Source organism: Chaetodon auriga, chromosome 7 (genome assembly GCF_051107435.1).
Source record: "Chaetodon auriga isolate fChaAug3 chromosome 7, fChaAug3.hap1, whole genome shotgun sequence".
Taxonomy (NCBI): Eukaryota; Metazoa; Chordata; class Actinopteri; order Chaetodontiformes; family Chaetodontidae; genus Chaetodon; species Chaetodon auriga.
The window spans coordinates 6,159,074-6,179,325 of NC_135080.1; the positions used below are offsets into that span (position 1 = coordinate 6,159,074).

The window sequence follows — 20,252 nt, forward strand, 5'->3', positions numbered from 1 at the left end:
CATTGGCTCAATTTATTTATTTTTTAAATGGAAACACAGTGTTTTCAGTTAAAGCTGGTGCACCAAACTACTTACAAAATGGGTAAAGATTATATTTTTAAATCACATGTTTTGCCCAGAAGCAATTGTGTTCAGTTCAGGTGCAGCAAAAAAAAAGAAGGCCAAGACTGAAATATGAAGAAACGGCTGATGGAAATTACCAGCAATTAAATTCAGAGGTGACATATGAAGCTGAGTCGTGAAGGTGGGGTTCATTAATGTCACAAACTTGTCTGGGACGGAAAAATCCTGCTGTTGGCTGATCGTGTGCATTCTGCCTCAATATGAAAGTTTTATCTGTATTCCAATTTTAGTTTTCTTCAGCCTCTTCATCAGCATCTGCTTGATGTCTTGAGTCTTGAAACAATATATGATTGGATTAACAGCAGGAGGGAAAAGACTGTACAGCAATATCAATAAAATGCGAATATCTAAGCTGAAAGAAAAGCCAACAGTATTGGCTACATAAACAAAACACCTGGGCAGGTAGAAAAGACATGTGATAAATATCTGAGGGGTGCAAGTTGATAAGGTTTTCTTGCGCCCTGCAGCATTGGACATTTTCAAAATGGACACAATAATGGAAACGTAGGAAAACAAGATGAAGGCAAGAGGAAGCAAGAGACAAAACATGGCTACACACAGAGAAGTGACTGCAACTATTTTAACATCCGCACCACACGCCTGACTTGTTATAGAAATGTGGTCACAGTAGCACTGAGCAATGACATTTGACTTGCAGAAAGGTAAAGTGAGCGCATGGAGAACAACAGCTACCATCAAAGGCAGAGGTATGAACCAGGCAAAGCCACAGAGCACAGATATGATGCTGTTTGTGATCAGAGCTGGATAACGCAGGGGGACACATATGGCAATAAACCGATCAAGAGCCATGACCAACAAGATGAAAGAGGTCACTGATCCTAAATAATGAACAAAGAACATCTGTGTAAAACACCCATAAAATGAAATGATGCCATCATCCAGCCAATATTTTGATATGATCTTTGGGAGAGTCACAGTGCCAAAGGTTAAGTCGTTCATCGCCAGGTGACAGAAGACCAGATATGTCGGTTTCTGCAGGGACTTCTCGTAGGCAACAAACGCTAAAATGAAAATGTTTCCCACTGCGATAGCAAGGTAGATGAAAAAGAACACAGCTGACACAAGTCCATGATACTGAGGTGAAAGTCCAGGGAATCCGAGGATGGAGAAGCTTTTCATCTTTGTGACATTGACGATCATAATTTGAGTTCACAATAACAATCTTCCACAACTAACACATGAAAAGACGTGAAATAAAGACCTACAAGTTAAAAAGACTGATTAGACTTGGAAAATATTAATAGCAGAATATACTGCTAAAAAAACAGATATCCAAAACCCAACCATTCAAAATGATCCCTACAGCATATCTGAAAATCACAGTATATCTGATGCTCACCTATACTCAGACTGAATAGGACTCTTACTGTCCGGATTGGAGTTCAGTGTCCAGAAACCCAATGCAATGTATGTACACCAGGTAATATGAGCCTTTTATCAAGTCTGACAGGACATATCCTCAAAAGACCCCACTGTGAACCAAGGAGTTACGTGTTTCCAGTAATGAGTTCAGCTTGAGGAACGCAGCACAAAACAATGCAGGCACTCGCTTCTCATTTTTGTTCTCTTAATCTTAAACTTCATCTTTTCAAGAAAGCTTGTGTTCCAATCTGGGCCAGAAAATGTATTTCCTCTAATGTTATCTCCTAGAAATAATGTTCATACACAACTACTTTGCATTAGTAAAGACAGTACATTTTGCTGCAAATGCAATGATATGTGGACTACATCGTCTTAGCAACATAATGCATGTTTAAGCATGATGAATGTTTTTATGATTACAATCATGCAGCTCAAAGCTCCTGGATACGGTTTGAGACTGTGACCTTGGTTAAAAGTTGGAAATGGTTACTGGAGGCACAACACACCGTGCAAGGACTTTTTCCATTATTTAATCAGAACCACAACCTTTCCCTGACTAAGTGGCCTGACAGCAACCCGCACCGAGGACGTTAGTGTCTGGAATCAAATTATTTTAGAAAGAAGCCCTTAGTTTGTTTTCTGAAAAGCTGCAGCATTATAATGGGGTTTTCTGTCCCTGTTCTAAATGACAGTAAATTGGCATCCATGTAATGGACAGTGATGTTTTAGCACTATATAATTTTAATAAAGCTCAAACAATGATTTTTGGGAGTTTGACAGCTGAGGCTCCTGTTAGGCTTTAATGGTTTGCCAATGGTGAAGAGCCGACTGCTTATAGAGTGTGGTGAAAACTAACAATATGCAGGTGAGGGTGATAGATGAGTGTGTTGCGCCTCAGCTGACAATGGAGATCAGGGTTTGTGTCTCCTCTTGTACTTACAATTATCAGTGTTTTAAAAGATTTGATGACCCTTCCACAAACATAACGATGACAAATAAACTACAGCATTGTTTTAATTGCCTGATCGGTCATCCCAGCACTTTGCACTGTTCTCTCTCTCTGCCTCTGTCTCCATCCCTTTAAGCTACCCACAAAACAAAAATGATAGAAATGGATGAATGAACTGTTCTTTATTGTGGAGTGCAGAGGAAGGACTGAAGGGTTTCACAGCCTGATGAAAGAAGCTGCTCTGCAGTCTGCTGGCACAACATTAAAACCTCCACACCTGTTCCCACTTTCCTCATCAGGCTGCAGCACTTTTTTGTTTTGTAGCTTCTTCGTTTGACATCTGCTTTCCAGCCACCTGTAGCCGCCCACCTTTCCCTGGAACCTGCATGTACCTGCCTGCCTGCCTTCAGCTTTTGCATGTCCACTGCTGCAGTAAACCCCTGAACTGATGCTGTTTTACATTGTCTGCACTTGCGTCCTTCCCCCGCTGCCTCACACATTAAAGAGCAACACCACACTGCCACAAACATGTGAGTGCCAAAAACTATGTGAAACTGGATTCACCTGAAACAAACTGCTGGTGTTTTTTTGTTTTTTGTTTTTTTTTTTGATGTGTGGTTTTGCTGAAGGACACATTTTCCTGAAAACTAGTAAACTAAAATTGCACTACAGGCAGAAAGAACATTTGGTGCAAAATGAGACTTTTCTGATAAAGTCAAACATTTACTTGTTCAGGGTTTGGATGAATCTTGTGCAGTAATAAAACCATTTTCAGCCTTTAAAAGATAAAACTAAAGCCGATCTCCATCAATGACACACAGGTATGTTCAGAAGAGAAAGAAAAGAAAGGTGGTGTTAATGTTTGTGTGATCGCAAAAACAGGTTCTAAAGATGTGCAGGGTGTTTTTATTGTCTTGCTGTTATCAGACACAGTTTCCACATTATGCTGATATATCTGACTCTGTCTCACTTCCTAAAATCCCTCATGTGTGCATTGCAAGACAGCTAAGGTGGCTTGATCTGACTGCACAGTATTAAGAATAATAAGGTGCAACGACATACAACAACTTTTCTTTCTAAATGTTGTTATTTTAACCAGGCTACTGGAAATATATCAACATGTGAAAGACACGTGCAGTAAACATCTTTTTGGCATGTTGCAGTTTGTTTAATTTGAAGGCCACATCAGGTCAATTTCTCACATTCATTTCTTACTTAGAGAGCAGACAATGCAAACAACTGCATTTTAATTCGTTAAGCAGAACTCCAATATGTGTACATTCACAAAAAATGAAGCAGAAGCTTGCAGTCTCAATTACTCTAGAATTGAAGTGGTTTTTCATTCGATATACAGAGATAATGGTACATATCCTGACAGCGTATGCATTACTTTGAAGCTTGCTTCGTTTCAACTTTAGCATTTGTCAGTCTCTTCATCAAAATATCTTTGATATCCTTGGTTTTGAAGCAATATATGATTGGATTAACAGCACAAGGAAGAAGACTGTAAAGTAATATCAGTAAAATCCGGATGTCCAGACTGAAAGAAAATCCTACGGCATGAGTCAGATAAACAAAACACCTTGGCAAGTAGTACAGGCAAGAAATTAATAGTTGTGGTGTGCAAGTTGACAAGGTTTTGTATCGTCCCTCAGTGTTTCCCATTCTCAAAACTACTGCAAAGATGGAAATATAGGAAAAAATGACAAATGAAAGTGGAAGCAAGAGGCTGAACATTGCAAAGCCAACAGCAACAGCCTGAACAAGTTTTACACTTTCACCACATGCCAGGTTCGTGATTGAAATGTGGTCACAATAACACTGTACAATGACGTTAGAATTACAATAAGGCAAGGTTAGAGCGTGATATACAATACCCATCATCCTGAGAAATGTCCCAATCCACGACAACCCGCAAGCTATAGAAATGTTATTGTTTGTAATCAGAACGGGATATTTGAAAGGAAAAAAAACTGCAATGAAACGATCAAGTGACATTATCAGCAGAAGGAGAGAATGAATAGCTCCCAAGGAATGAACGAAATACATCTGAGTGAAGCAGGCACCAAAAGATATCATCTTGTTATCCCACCAATACCTGGATATCATCTTCGGTAAGGTCACTGTCCCAAACAACAAATCATTCATCGCCAAATGACAGAAGATCAGATATGTTGGCTTGTAAAGACGCCTCTCAAGCCCAACAAAAATTAAAATAAAAATGTTTCCAACAAGGATGAATAAGTAGGTGAAGAAAAGAAGTGCAGACACAGGTCCATAATATGCTGGATGAAGTCCTGGGAATCCAATTATCATGAAGTCTTTGACTGTTGTTATGTTCGTATAAAACATAATTTATGTATCAAAATGCAAGAAAATGCTCTCGAAATAGAAATGTGCGAGATTGTAATTGGTCCATCATCAATTATCACAGGTTGTCTTTAGGATCTACCTGTTTTCTATCACCTTTGAAGTGTCATTTTTATATTTAGAGAGTTTAGAGGCAAATCCTGACCCTGACCATCAAGGTCACACTGCACCTCAAACCAAACTGAATTCTACGCAGCATCTTATATAAGCTGCTGAGAGAGCGACAGCATGAGGGAGTTGGGTGGGATCATCTGTGTACACTATGCAGAACTTACCTCATTCTGCTCATTAGCAGGCCTGCTTTGGTAATAATACAGAAATACTGAGAATGTGAATGGTGGAGTTTTTAAGAACAAGAGGACGTGGGAGAGGATGGCAGACAGCAAAAAAAAAAAAAAAAAAAAAGCTATTAGGAAGAGAATATAAGAATTCACAGTTCTGTAAGTGGAACATTAATACTAAGAATAAAATACATAATGTGATATCTATGTGATATACAATATACCTGTGTGTGTGTGTGTGCGCGCGCGTGTGTGTGTGTGTGTGTGTGTGTGTGTGTGTGTGTGTGTGTGTGTTTGTGTGTGCATAAAACATAGTAATTAATAATGAACTGACTGGTCAGATGGGAAATAATAAATATGCTACAAGGTACACTCACCTAATGATGGCTAATTGGAAGAACCATTAATTTAATTGCGCTAATGGATTAAAAATCCTGCAGGAGTAAAAGCCCCAGTGAGTACGTAGATTGATGGTGGGGCAGGAGTGTTAATATCCCCAGTGTCTCATGGTGGGCTCTCTTCATTGTCTTTCCTGTACGGCGGTGCTGAGAGCTCAATGCCCTGCAACTTAAGAAAACGCATTTTGTAGTGTTTCTGTGTTTGCTCGTGTGTTGTTGGTGAGGATGTTTTCTCCATGTGTTTGTGTTTTGTCTGTTTGATTGTGTTTTCTTGCACAATGACAGAAGGACACTGACTGTGCTTCTTCAGATGTGGCTCATGAACTTTGTTCCTCTCTCCCAGAAATAAGAAATGCAATGACTCATTTCGGCTTACATTCATACAAACTTACACTCAATGAATGGGAAAATTATTTTGATAATCAGAGTAATCGCTGTTGACCCGTGACCTCCATTTTCAATGTGGAAGACCCAGACAGTTCAGAGCCAAACAGTGCTTGGCTCCATGAACAAGAATGTATGGTGGCCAGCAAGGCTTTAGGCCTCATGTATCGCCGCCTTCTCTCACAGATTTCACTTCTTCCTGGTGTCAAGACATCAACAATTCATGTGTAAATAGCAAATTAAAAGGTTCATGTTCCCAAAAATAATTAAAATAATATAATAACCAAAATAATGGGTTCAGTTGAAGATATATGTGTTTAGAATATGTAAGAAAAACAAGCAATTCTGGGGTAAACAACATTGCATAAGAGCATTTTGAGATGAGAATTCACAAAGGTAAAAGACACACACAGAGGCCTGGACTCACACATGCACACTTTAATCACACACTTGAGACCGTTATTGACACGAGACACTAATTAGCCTCCTCTTGGAACTCATTTGTGTTGTTGCCTCTGAGTGTCATCGGCCTAAGAGAAACATGTCACTCTGCTAAGAGTTGGAGAAGTGAGTTAAGTTAGAGAAAGGTGTTTTTTGTGCATTTGCTGGTCAAATAATTACAAGGTCAAGCTTTTCTGATACAAGATAACAAGACCAAGAGTCTACAGACACACTAGTGGCTCAACATCCGCATGCTAACATGCTAACATGATCAAATGACTGTTTATGTCATTTGGCCTTGGCATAAAAAATGCCATACATCTTATAATCCAGTCAGATGTCGGTAAAGTTCAATGCTGACAAAACATAGCTAAATGTAGAAACAACATGCAGTCATTATGGAGCACTCTCAGTGATTTCATGACAAAACTGAAACAAGTTTAACATCGGCACAATTGTAAGATATGACTATGGAAATGTAAACTCACATACAACCATTTAGACTTTTACTCACATCTAAATGTGACTTGTTTGCAATAAACTCCGCCAGAGATAGGCTGAGTTTATGAGGCTCCAGCAAGGAACAACCATGTTTGATATAATTCTCACACTTTTCAGAAATATATCCAGACATATGTTGTGGTTACACTTGTAGATATGCACATTATAGAAGAGTGGAGTTTAGGCCTGAGGTCTGTAAGCAACTCCGTTTTTGGAGCACATGGGTGAGCGCTCGGTTGTAGTGGTGACATCTCACTTGAACTCTCCTGCCATATCATTCCTCACAGTGTGTCTCACAGAGTCCGAGTATGTTGGGATTTTGGAGTTCAAAGACAGGCTGTAACTGTAACTGTAATTACTCTGTATGAACATGATAATCACAGATTGAGCCGCAGTGCTCAGAGTGACCAGGCTCATTATCCAATGTGATTGGACGATGGGTCCGCCCAGTGAAACGTGTCTGTCCTGGTGAGTCTTAAAACCCTAAACCCTGAACGCTGCCTACTGAACTCCATCGTTGGCTGTAGTGATCGCTGTGTGACTGAGCTCAGATGTTTTTGTAACTGTTGCTGAATGATCGTTTGCTTTATGAGGAGCTTTTTTTTACTCAACTTCTGTCTTGAGTTTTCCATCTTGACAGTTTGTTGAATATGCCTTTACAGAATGCTTCAATCAAAGTAACAGCATTTATTATTGGTGGTTTTGACACAACCAAAAGGCCTATGGTAGTGGGTGGGGCTATACTGGTTGTCTATGTTCTTGCCATTTTTGGCAATATTGTAAACATCCTCTTCATTATTTCTGACAAGAGATTACACAAACCAATGTATCTTCTGATTTGTAACCTTGCTCTTGTTGATATACTGTACACCTCCAGTGCCAGTCCAACAATGATTGGGGTTCTGCTTGCTGGTGTTAAGACTATATCCTATGTGCCGTGCTTAATGCAGATGTTTGCTTTCCATTTGGGGGGAGTGATGGAGATGTTTGCATTAGCAGTTATGGCGTTTGATAGACTGCTTGCGATTAGCTGTCCTTTTCAGTACCACAGTTATCTGACAAACGTGCGCACTCTTGGCCTCACATGTGTCCTGTGGATTGTGGCCTGTTGCTTTGTGTCTGTCATGCCTGCGACTGTGCTTCCTCTCCCTCACTGCTACACCAAGCTCAAGTACACTTTCTGTGACTACGCTGGCATCATAAGATCTACGTGCGTTGACCCCAGGTACTACTTCAATATGATCACCATCATTTCATTCTTTCTTTTGTTTTTCACTTTCACTTTTATTTGCCTGTCATATGTTGGTATCGTATTTTTTGTGAAATTATCCTCAAATAATGACAAAAGAAAAATGGGCAGCACCTGTTTGAGTCACCTGATTGTGGTTGTGTGTTATTACTTTCCATTATTTATCATCATCGTGTTGACCAGGTTAGGTGTAGTATTAACTCTTGAGGAACGCCATGGCTTAATGATCGGGACCGTTCTTGGGCCGTCTCTTGTAAATCCTTTTGTGTACTGTCTCAGGACAAAAGAAATTAAATATAAGATCTTTAACAGACTCAAAAAAGTTGAGGCATCCCAGTAGATTGCTGTGAACTGTCAATTCACTTTCTATTAAGCACTGCATCCTTTTATGGTCTAAGTATTATACTAAAATGATGGAAAACATTCATCAGTGCATTTTCTAAACGGCTTGCTTGTTACCTGTTTTCATAACAATAAATTATAAGACACTGACATATAAAATGCTTTATCCTCATTGGACAACAGATGCCTGTCTCATATCATATCAGAGCTGCAACAATGAAGTCACTGATGAGTGACAGAAAAAAAAGGGACAGAAAACTAATCAGCATTTTTTTTGTTAATTATTGTTTCAGTATTCTATAAATGAAAATGCCAAATATTTGCTGGTTGCACCCTCTTAAATGTGATGATTTGATCCTTTCCCTTGTCATGCATGATAGCGAATTAAATGTCTGTGGGTTTAGGGCCTTTGAGGAAGTCACTTTGGTCTCTGGGAAAGTATAAATGCCATTTTTCATTATTTTCTGATATTTTATAGACAAAACATATATTGGAGACAATGAAAATAATTATTAGTTACAGCCCGACAACATATGTTGATATATATCACAAAATACTGCTCACAGACAAACTCAGACACAGTTATGTGACAATAATAATGGTAAAATATGCTCTGGGACTTAAAAGTTGTCTACGTCTGTGTCAAAGCTGATCAAGGCACCTTTTGAAAGATCTCTGCAATATGTCCTTGATCCTTCTTTAACTTTAACCCATTGCTTATTTGGTTCTTCTTTGACTTTCTTGTTTGTCTTTATGGACAAAATATTTATTGCATCAGCGTAGCCTATTTTACAGTATACACATCTGCTTTGGGTAACCTTGTATTAGGATTATCTTAATGTAACATTAGCTTTGTTTAGGATTCAAAGACATGTGTTGGCATTATTTTCAAAAACATTTCTTTCTTGAATGGGGTCTGGAAAACCGGTTTAGCACTGGCATCGCAGGTCACTCTCTATTTTAGGACAGCAAGTCACAAATGTCAAAATCTCCTTTCATCATTTCTGAGCGCTTTATCGACATAATTCATGTTGGTGGGGAAAGACGCTTTTATAATAATTATAAAAGATCTTAAGTTAAATAGTTAGAAAAGGTCTGTCTGTTCAACAGAATGTCTTGTGTAAGTTTTTACTAATAGGACACATGTTGATAATGTTAATTGAAATACATAGTTGGAAATCTACTTCCAGGGTACACAAGTAGAAAAGATAATGTTGGAAATACTGGGATATATATATATTATGATAGAGATACTGCTGATGTTACACATGTTTTCATACTGGTGATAATAATGTATCGTCAGTAAAAATGACTAAAGTTCAAAATAATTTGACTCTTGGACTCTTTATTCCTCATTCATTCCCCCCAAACTGAACCTAACTCATAAAACTTGGTTACAAAAATGCCTGCTTTGTTGTGAGTTCTACATCTAATTACTGATAAGGAGCAGCTGCAGGCAGCAGATCAGAGCCGATGAATCGATCAATCACAGGTGTGCAACGCACTGAGCTCACTGAGGATAAGTGAGGAATGGCAGGCTCAGAAAAACAGCAACAGCATGGGAGGAGCTCAGGAGAGGGAAGGGAAGAGGAGGATGGAAATCGAAATTACAAACAGTTACAGTTAGTATTTCTGTCTGTGCAAAAACACATACATACATTTACACAGGTTTCATATCATCCGTATATTTCTATGCATCAAAATAAGCAGCACACTGCATGAGCCTCCTTTTGGCAGTCCCACCTCCCAAAAGGAGGTGGGACTGCATCAATAGTAAATAACACACTTACTTCTAATGCAGTGTCTTTTAACAGTTTCTCATCATTTGAACACCACGCCTTTGTTTTTAGCAGCCCTCCAATTCTCTGCATTACTGTATATAGACCACCCCATCACTCTAGCTCTTTTATCAGTGAATTTTCAGATCTTTTATCAATCATTCACACTTCTTACAACAGAATTTTAATAACTGGTGATTTTAACCTACATGTTGATGACACCTCGGATCCAATATCCAGAGAATTTTTAAATCTTTTAAACTGTCTAGATTTTAAGCAGCACGTCACGCAGCCAACTCACAACAGAGGGCACACCCTGGACCTAGTCATAACCCATGGCCTGTCCATTGGTGTGCCCTCTGTTGTCGACCTGGCTGTGTCTGACCACTACTGTGTGTTTTTTAATATCACCAGTTTTAACCAGCGGGATGCCCCGGTGAGAACAGTGAGGAGGCGCTACCTAACTTCTGAAGTGGCTGCAAATTTTATTGAGATTTTACAGAGTACTCCTGCAGAAATTTTACCTGCACCATGTGATTTTATTGTTGATAGTTTTAACAGCAAATTGACGTCAACTCTCGACTCAGTAGCTCCACTTTTAACTAAAACAATCACAAAAAAACCTATACCCCCGTGGAGAAACAACAGTGAAATAAAAAAACTGAAAAGAGAATGCAGGAGTACCGAGAGGAGATGGAGGAAAACTAAGCTATCAGTCCACCTCGAGACTCTACGGCAACAACTCAAAAGCTACAATAACGCAGTTAAACAGGCAAGAATTTCTCATTTCTCACAACTCATCATAGACCACAAAAACAACCCCCGGTTCCTCTTCTCCACCTTTGATATCTTAACAAGCACAAGTTTTAATAAAGTTCTTAACAAGCCATCAGACGCTCTCTGTGAGAACTTTGCAGACCACTTCAGAACTAAAATCAAGGACATCAGATGCAGCCTTTTATCCCAACAAGTTTTAACTTTTAATACACCTAACCTGCTGTCTTTGACCGAGGAAACACTGGAGAGTTTTGCCCTGGTTGATGCGAGGACACTTGGTCGAGTTTTCTCCCAAGTAAACCCAACAACCTGCCTTTTAGATCCAATTCCCACTTCACTTTTAAAATCATTTTATGGATTCTTTGAGGAACAGTTTTTAAACATTATGAATTGCTCTCTTCAGACGGGTGTCTTCCCCACCGCTTTTAAAACAGCTGTGGTAAAGCCCCTTCTGAAGAAGAGCACTTTAGACCCCAACGTTTTTAACAATTACCGACCTGTATCCAACTTACCCTTTTTAAGTAAAATTTTAGAAAAACTGGTTTTTAACCAAGTCACTGACTTTTTAAACAGAAACAACATTTTAGAGAGACATCAGTCTGGTTTTAGGATAAACCACAGTACCGAGACAGCACTTTTAAAGATTTTAAATGACATCAGGTGGAACTTAGATAACAAGAAACTCACAGTCTTGGTTCTACTGGATCTAAGCGCTGCCTTTGATACAGTAGACCATCACATTTTATTAAATAGACTCACACACCTGGTCGGCCTCTCTGGTACTGTTTTCAACTGGTTCCACTCTTATCTCACAGACCGATGTTTTTATGTAAGTATGGATACTTGTTCCTCAGGAACCCATGAAATTAGGTGTGGGGTTCCCCAAGGCTCAATTTTAGGTCCAATTCTTTTTAATCTTTATATGCTTCCTCTTGGAGACGTCATTAGGAGACACGGCATCAGTTTCCATAGCTATGCTGATGACACACAGCTGTACATTGCCGTGTCTCCTGATGATACAGGGCCAATTGATGCCCTTTTTAACTGCATTTTAGATATCAAGTCATGGATGGCAGGGAATTTCCTACAGCTCAACCAGGACAAAACAGAGGTTTTAGTTATAGGTCCTGAAGGCCAGAGAGAGAAACTTTTACCAAAACTACAAGATTTTAAACCAACCCAATCTGTAAAAAACCTGGGCGTGATTTTTGACTCTGAGCTGACTTTTATCCCACATATCAAAAATATAACAAAGATAGGCTTTTATCATCTTAAGAACATAGCCAGAGTCCGCCCGTTTCTCTCTCAGGCCAGCACAGAGGTGCTAATGCATGCTTTTATTTCCTGTCGTTTAGATTACTGTAATGCCCTGCTCTCTGGTCTTCCTAAAAAGAGTATTTCATACCTCCAATTGCTGCAAAACTCAGCCGCACGCGTGCTGACAAAGACCAGAGGGCGGGCCCACATTACACCAGTTTTACAGTCGCTGCATTGGCTCCCTGTCCGCTTCAGGATCGATTTTAAGGTTCTTTTACTAGTTTTTAAATGTCTTAACGGGCTTGCGCCCTCTTATTTATCTGATCTGCTTTTACCATATCAACCCTCGCGGACCCTGAGGTCCTCCGACACCGGCCTTTTATCCATACCAAAAGCCAGAACAAAAACACATGGTGAGGCAGCATTTAGCTACTATGCCCCACGCCTGTGGAACAGCCTGCCGGAGGGCCTCAGGACTGCAGAGACTGTTGACATTTTTAAAAAAAGGTTAAAGACACACCTTTTTAATCAGGCTTTTAACTGACTTCAAATTCTTCTTATGTTTTTATCATTTATCTTATGTTGATGTCTTTTATTCTGACGTCCTACATTTTGCATTATTTTACCCTATTTTATCTACTTTACTTATTATCTTATGAAATCCTCTTCTTCTAACTGTTTAATTTATTGTTTATTTTTATTTTTATTTTTATTTTTATTTATTTATTTATTTATTTATTTATTTATTTATTTATTTATTTATTTTATTTTATTTTATTTTATTTTATTTTACTTTTTTACTTATTCATTTATTTTTTGTTTTAATTCCAGTGTTTCCTCTGGGGGGTCCTCCACACTGAGAGTTGTGTCTGGTCTGCTCTGGGGGTTCTGTCCTCGGGCCCCATCGGCCCGGCTGGTGGGGGGGCTCCCTACCTTGGTGTGGGGACTCACCAGTATGTCAGGGTCGGTGGGGCCCGGGTGCTGGTACCCCTGTGCTCATAGCCCGTGATGACTCCTCTCGGTGTGGACGGCCCCAAAGGTGGCATTCTCCTCATTCCTCAGTGCCTTGCATGTCTCATTACTCCTGCTACTGTCTGTGGTGAGAATGTGTGTGTGTGTGTGTGTGTGTGTGTGTGTGTGTATGTTTGTTTCTGTGTGTGTGTATGCACGTGGTTGAGGGTGTGTGTTAGTACACATGGGGGTGGGAGGGTTGGGTTTTTTATGTTATTCTGTTTTTATTTATATTGTTTTAACTCTTGTAAAGCACTTTGTGTTGCACCATGTATGAAAAGTGCTATATAAATAAAGTTTGATTTGATTTGATTTGATGAGCCTGTGAGTGAAAAGGAAACTTTGTCAGCAGGTCTGTGAAGGTTTGAGGTTCATAATTAAGCAAAAGCATTAATACTACACTGAAAATACTCTGTTTCAAGTAAAAGTCCTGCATTGAAAATGTTACTTAACAAAAGCATGCAACTACAATCAGAAAAATGTATTTAAAGTATTAAAGGTGAAAATACTCAATGCAGAAAAATGGCCCCTGTGACTGTCATACCACTGTATATTTTATCATTAGATTATTATTGCATTGATGCAATAGCAGGACTTTACTCTAGCCTTTGTTTGGGGTGGACCTCATTTTGAACTGTTTGGAACTACAACTGATGGTTATTGTTGTTTTGGATTAATCTTCCAATTATTTTCTCAAGTAATCAACTGATTGTTTGGTACAACCATGTTTGATATAATTCTCACACTTTTTGGAAATATTTCCAGCCATACAGTACCAGTCAACAGTTTGGGCACACCTTCTCATTCAATGGTTTTTCTTTTTTTTTTTTAATTTTCTGAATTGTAGATTAATACTGAAGACATCCTGACTGTGGAGGAAGACATATGGAATGATGTAGTAAACAAAAAAGTGTCAAACAAACCAGAAGATGTTTCATATTTTCGCTTACTCGAAGTAGCCACTGTTTGCTTTGATGACAGCTTTGCACACTCTTGGCATTGTCTCAATCAGCTTCATGAGGGAGTCACCAGCAGTGGTTTTCCAACAGTCTTAAAGGAGTTCCTAGAGATGCTGAGCACTTGTTGGCTGCTTGCCTTCACTCTGCAGTCCAACTCATCCCAAACCATCTAAACTGGGTTAAGGTCAGGTGATTGTGGAGTCCAGGTCATCTGACGCAGCACTCCATCGCTCTCTTTGTTGGTCAAATAGCCCTGACATAGCCTGGAGGTGTGTTTGGGGTCTTTGTCCTGTTGAAAAACAAATGATAGTCCCATTAAGCGCGAACCAGATGGGATGGCATATTGCTGCAGAATGCTGTGGTCGCCATGCTGGTTAAGTGTGCCGTGAATTGTGAATAAATCACCAACAGTGTCACCAGCAAAGCCCCCCCACACCATCACACCTCCTCTTCCATGCTTCACGGTGGGAACCACACATATAGAAACCATCCGCTAACCTTTTCTGTGTCTCACAAAGACATGGTGGGTGGAGCCAAACATCTCAAATTTGGACTCATCAGACCAAAGGGCAGATTTCCACTGGTCTAATGTCCATTCCTTGTGTTTCTCAGCCCAAGCAATTCTCTTCTTCTTCCTATTTGTCCTCAGAAGTGGTTTCTTTGCAGCAATTTCACCATGGAGGCCTGATTCACACAGTCTCCTCTGAACAGTTGATGTTGAGATATGTCTGCTACTGTGAAGCATTTATGTGGGCTCTGATCTGAAGTGCTGTTAATCTGCGGTTTCTGAGGCCAGTAACTCTGATGAACTTATCCTCTGCAGCAGAGGTAACTCTTGGTCTTCCTTTCCTGTGGCGGTCCTCATGAGAACCAGTTTCATCATAGCATTTGATGGTCTTTGCAACTGCACTTGAGGATACGTTCAAAGTTCTTGAAATTTTCTGGATTGACTTACCTTCATGTCGTAATGATGAGCTGTCGTTTCTCTTTACTTAGTTGAGTGGTTTTTGCCATAATATGGATTAGAACAGAAGTCAAATAGGGCTATTCACTGTTAGACCGTTGCACCAACCCTACCTCTGCACAACACAACTGATGATCTCAAACACATTAACAAGGCAAGAAATTCCAAAAATTAACTCTTTGCAAGGCACAGCTGTTAACTGAAAACCACTCCTGGTGACTACCATGAAGCTGATTGAGACAATGCCAAGAGTGTGCAAAGCCGTCCACAAAGCAGTTTATTACATCATTCCATATGTGTTCCTTCATAGTCTGGATGTCTTCAGTATTAATCACAATTCAGAAAATGAAAAAATAAAGAAAAACCATTGAATGGGAAGGTGTGTCCGAACTTGGACACATGGGTGAGCGCTCAGTTGTGGCGGTGACATCTCACTTGAACTCTCCTGCCATTTCATTCCTCACAGTGTGTCTCACAGAGTCTGAGTATCTTGGGATTTTGGCATTCAAACTGTAATTACTCTGTATGAACATGATAATCACAGATTGAGCTGCAGTGCTCAGAGTGACCAGGCTCATTATCCAATGTGATTGGACGATGGGTCCGCCCAGTGAAACGTGTCTGTCCTGGTGAGTCTTAAAACCCTAAACCCTGAACGCTGCCTGCTGAACTCCATCGTTGGCTGTAGTGATCGCTGTGTGACTGAGCTCAGATGTTTTTGTAACTGTTACGCTCGCTTACGCTCGACAATATGCTGAATGATCATTTGCTTTAAGAGGAGCTTTTTTTTACTCAACTTCTGTCTTGAGATTTCCATCTTGACAGTTTGTTGAATATGCCTTTACAGAATGCTTCAATCAAAGTAACAGCATTTATTATTGGTGGTTTTGACACAACCAAAAGGCCTATGGCAGTGGGTGGGGCTATACTGGTTGTCTATGTTCTTGCCATTTTTGGCAATATTGTAAACATCCTCTTCATTATTTCTGACAAGAGATTACACAAACCAATGTATCTTCTGATTTGTAACCTTGCTCTTGTTGATATACTGTACACCTCCAGTGCCAGTCCAACAATGATTGGGGTTCTGCTTGCTGGTGTTAAGACTATATCCTATGTGCCGTGCTTAATGCAGATGTTTGCTTTCCATTTGGGGGGAGTGATGGAGATGTTTGCATTAGCAGTTATGGCGTTTGATAGACTGCTTGCGATTAGCTGTCCTTTTCAGTACCACAGTTATCTGACAAACGTGCGCACTCTTGGCCTCACATGTGTCCTGTGGATTGTGGCCTGTTGCTTTGTGTCTGTTGCGCCTGCGACTGTGCTTCCTCTCCCTCACTGCTACACCAAGCTCAAGTACACTTTCTGTGACTACGCTGCCATCATAAGAACTGGCTGTTTTGATCCCAACTACTACTTCAATATGACGACCGTCATTTTCTTCTGTCTTTCGTTTTTCACTTTCACTTTTATTTGCCTGTCATATGTCCGCATCATCATTTTTGTGAAATTATCCTCAAATAATGACAAAAGAAAAATGGGCAGCACCTGTTTGAGTCACCTGATTGTGGTTGTGTGTTATTACTTTCCGTTATTTATCCGCATTGTGTTGACCAGGTTAGGTGTAGTATTAACTCTTGAGGAACGCCATGGCTTAATGATCGGCGCCATCCTCGGGCCGTCTCTTGTAAATCCTTTTGTGTACTGTCTCAGGACAAAAGAAATTAAATATAAGATCTTTAACAGACTCAAAAAAATTGAGGCATCCCAGTAGATTGCTGTGAACTGTCAATTCACTTTCTATTAAGCACTGCATCATTTAATTGTATTATACTAAAATGATGGAAACATTCATCAGTGCATTTTCTAAACTGTTTGCTTGTTACCTGTTTTCATATGAATAAATTATAAGACACTGACATATAAAATGCTTTATCATCATTGGACAACAGATGCCTGTCTCAGGTACATCTCAGCATATCAGAGCTGCTGTTTTACAGTATACACATCAGCCTCGAGTAGCCTTGTATTAGGATTAATTTAGTCTCACATTATTAGCTTTGTTTAGGATTTGAAGGCATGTGTTAACATTGTTTTAAAAAACGTTTCTTTCTTGAATGGAGTCTGGAAAACCAGCTTCTGCCCATTGTACAGACACGAACCAGCTGCATCTTGTATCTGAAACAGAATATATTGTTATAAGTTTTTACTAATAGGACACACAATGATAATGTTAGAAAACTACTGCCAGGTACCACAAATAGAAAAGATAATGTTGGAAATACTGGGATATATATATATTATGATAGAGATACTGCTGATGTTACACATGTTCCTGTACTTTGTCCTGTGTTTATAGTGTGTGAATGAAAGCAAAGACTGAGCAAACACTGATGCTCACATGTTTTCATACTGGTGGTAATAATGTATAGTCAGTAAAAATGACTAAAGCTCAAAATAATTTGACTCTTGGACTCTTTATTCCTCATTCATTCCAACAAAAAAGTGAACCTAATTCATAAACCTTGGTTACAAAAATGCCTGCTTTGTTGTGAGTTCTACATCTAATTACTGATAAGGAGCAGCTGCAGGCAGCAGATCAGAGCCGATGAATCGATCAGTCACAGGTGTGCAACACACTGAGCTCACTGAGGATAAGTGAGGAATGGCAGGCTCAGAAAAACAGCAACAGCATGGGAGGAGCTCAGGAGAGGGAAGGGAAGAGGAGGATGGAAATCGAAATTACAAACAGTTACAGTTAGTATTTCTGTCTGTGCAAAAACACATACATACATTTACACAGGTTTCATATCATCCGTATATTTCTATGCATCAAAATAAGCAGCACACTGCATGAGCCTGTGAGTGAAAAGGAAACTTTGTCAGCAGGTCTGTGAAGGTTTGAGGTTCATAATTAAGCAAAAGCATTAATACTACACTGTGAAAATACTCTGTTTCAAGTAAAAGTCCTGCATTGAAAATGTTACTTAACAACTCAATGCAGAAAAATGGCCCCTGTGACTGTCATACCACTGTATATTTTATCAGTAGATTATTATTGCATTGATGCAATAGCAGGACTTTACTCTAGCCGTTGTTTGGGGTGGACCTCATTTTGAACTGTTTAGGACTACAACTAATGGTTATTGCTGTTTTGGATTAATCTTCTAATTATTTTCTCAAGTAATCAATTGATTGTTTGGTTTGTAAAAATTCTGAAAAAAAGTGAAAAATGCTCTCACAATTAGTTTATTTTGTCAACCCAATGCTACAAAGTTCAGAAATGTTAAAAATAGATCAAATTCAGTAAAATAATTAAAAGGAAATGTACCAAATCCTCACATTTTGCATGAAAGATGACTGTTATTGTCCCAACAATCAGCTTTCTGTCAATCCACTCATCGCTTAATCCACTAATCATTTCAACTGGACTTGTACAATGTTGGGTAATTTCATTTAAAGCTATATCATATTCTATTAGATGTTACATGTTTTCTATGCATCACTCCTAATTTGCAATTAGTGTCTAAAGCTATAAATAATTGTGCAGTAAAAAGTAGAATTTCCCTCTGAAATATGAAAAGACTCAAGTAAAAATAAAAGGATATTAGGAAGAGAACATAAGAATTCACTGTTCTGTATGTGGAACATTAATAATAAGAGCCATTTGACAATTGGAAGAACCATTAATTTAATTGATTAAAAATCCTGCAGGAGTAAAAGCCCCAGTGAGTACGTAGATTGATGGTGGGGCAGGAGTGTTAATGTCCCCAGTGTCTCATGGTGGGCTCTCTTCATTGTCTTTCCTGTATGGCGGTGCTGAGAGCTCAATGCCCTGCAACTTAAGAAAACACATTTTGTAGTGTTTCTGTGTTTGCTCGTGTGTTGTTGGTGAGGATGTTTTCTTCATGTGTTTGTGTTTTGTCTGTTTGATTGTGTTTTCTTGCACAATGACAGAAGGACACTGACTGTGCTTCTTCAGATGTGGCTCATAAACTTTGTTCCTCTCTCCCAGAAATAAGAAATGCAATGACTCATTTGGGCTTACATTCATACAAACTTACACTCAATGAATGGGAAAATTATTTTGATAATCAGAGTGATCGCTGTTGACCTATGACCTCTGTTTTCAATGTGGAAGACCCAGACAGTTCAGAGCCAAACAGTGCTTGGCTCCACGAACAACATGTATGGTGGCCAGCGAGGCTTTAGGCCTCATGTATCGCCGCCTTCTCTCACAGATTTCACTTCTTCCTGGTGTCAAGACATCAACAATTCATGTGTAAATAGCACATTAAAAGGTTCATGTTCCCAAAAATAATCAAAATAATCAAAATAATGGGTTCAGTTGAAGATATATGTGTTTAGAATATGTAAGAAAAACAAGCAATTCTGGGGTAAACAACATTGCATAAGAGCATTTTGAGATGAGAATTCACAAAGGTAAAAGACACACAGAGGCCTGGACTCACACATGCACACTTTAATCACACACTTGAGACCGTTATTGACACGAGACACTAATTAGCTTCCTCTTGGAACTCATTTGTGTTGTTGCCTCTGAGTGTCATCGGCCTGAGAGAAACATGTCACTCTGCCTCCAAGACAAAACTTTCTGACAGGAACTTGTTACCCTGAACACAACATCAACAAACGAATACACGCTGGATCAAAAGTGGCAGCAGTCAGTGCTCTCTTCCTGCACCTGTGTGGGTGTCCCCTGTGTGTATCCTGAGGGTGAACCCCACCACCAGCTCACAGTATGCTGGGAAAGGCTAAGAGCTGGAGAAGTGAGTTAAGTTAGAGAAAGGTGTTTTTTATGCATTTCCTGGTCAAATAATCACAAGGTCAAGCTTTTCTGATACAAGGTAACAAGACCAAGAGTCTACAGACACACTAGTGGCTCAACATCCGCATGCTAACATGCTAACATGATCAAATGACTGTTTATATCATTTGGCCTTGGCATAAAAAATGCAAAGTTCAATGCTGACCAAACATAGCTAATTGTAGAAACAGCATGCAGTCATTATGGAGCACTCTCAGCGATTTCATGACAAAACTGAAACAAGTTTAACATCGGCA

The 20,252-nt window shown here is 39.4% G+C and overlaps 4 protein-coding genes across 4 annotated transcripts; 2 read left to right on the forward strand and 2 right to left on the reverse strand.

Annotated features, from left to right (window-relative positions):
• Window positions 1–318: 318 nt before the first annotated feature.
• LOC143323646 (olfactory receptor 52E8-like) lies at window positions 319–1,284 on the reverse strand. Its single transcript, XM_076735613.1, has one exon. It carries the CDS (start codon window positions 1,282–1,284, stop codon window positions 319–321), a length of 966 nt encoding a protein of 321 aa, XP_076591728.1.
• Window positions 1,285–3,841: 2,557 nt separating this feature from the next.
• LOC143323343 (olfactory receptor 52E8-like) lies at window positions 3,842–4,807 on the reverse strand. The gene has a single exon (XM_076735156.1). It carries the CDS (start codon window positions 4,805–4,807, stop codon window positions 3,842–3,844), a length of 966 nt encoding a protein of 321 aa, XP_076591271.1.
• A 2,673-nt stretch (window positions 4,808–7,480) lies between these two features.
• Window positions 7,481–8,419, forward strand: LOC143323344 (olfactory receptor 4D1-like). The gene is made up of 2 exons (XM_076735157.1): window positions 7,481–8,055; window positions 8,263–8,419. The coding sequence occupies exons 1-2, from the start codon at window positions 7,481–7,483 to the stop codon at window positions 8,417–8,419; spliced, it is 732 nt and encodes a 243-aa protein (XP_076591272.1).
• A 7,583-nt stretch (window positions 8,420–16,002) lies between these two features.
• On the forward strand, window positions 16,003–16,941 carry LOC143323346 (olfactory receptor 6N1-like). Its single transcript, XM_076735160.1, has one exon. It carries the CDS (start codon window positions 16,003–16,005, stop codon window positions 16,939–16,941), a length of 939 nt encoding a protein of 312 aa, XP_076591275.1.
• The last annotated feature ends 3,311 nt before the right edge of the window (window positions 16,942–20,252 follow it).

What these genes read in the sequence shown, in the direction of transcription:
- LOC143323646 (XM_076735613.1), bottom strand. Translation starts at nt 1,284, where the DNA reads ATGATCGTCAATGTCACAAAGATGAAAAGCTTCTCCATCCTCGGATTC.
- LOC143323344 (XM_076735157.1), top strand. Translation starts at nt 7,481, where the DNA reads ATGCCTTTACAGAATGCTTCAATCAAAGTAACAGCATTTATTATTGGT. An exon ending in TCTACGTGCGTTGACCCCAG is followed by an intron (nt 8,056 to 8,262) that starts GTACTACTTCAA and finishes CGTGTTGACCAG; the next exon opens with GTTAGGTGTAGTATTAACTC.
- LOC143323343 (XM_076735156.1), bottom strand. Translation starts at nt 4,807, where the DNA reads ATGTTTTATACGAACATAACAACAGTCAAAGACTTCATGATAATTGGA.
- LOC143323346 (XM_076735160.1), top strand. Translation starts at nt 16,003, where the DNA reads ATGCCTTTACAGAATGCTTCAATCAAAGTAACAGCATTTATTATTGGT.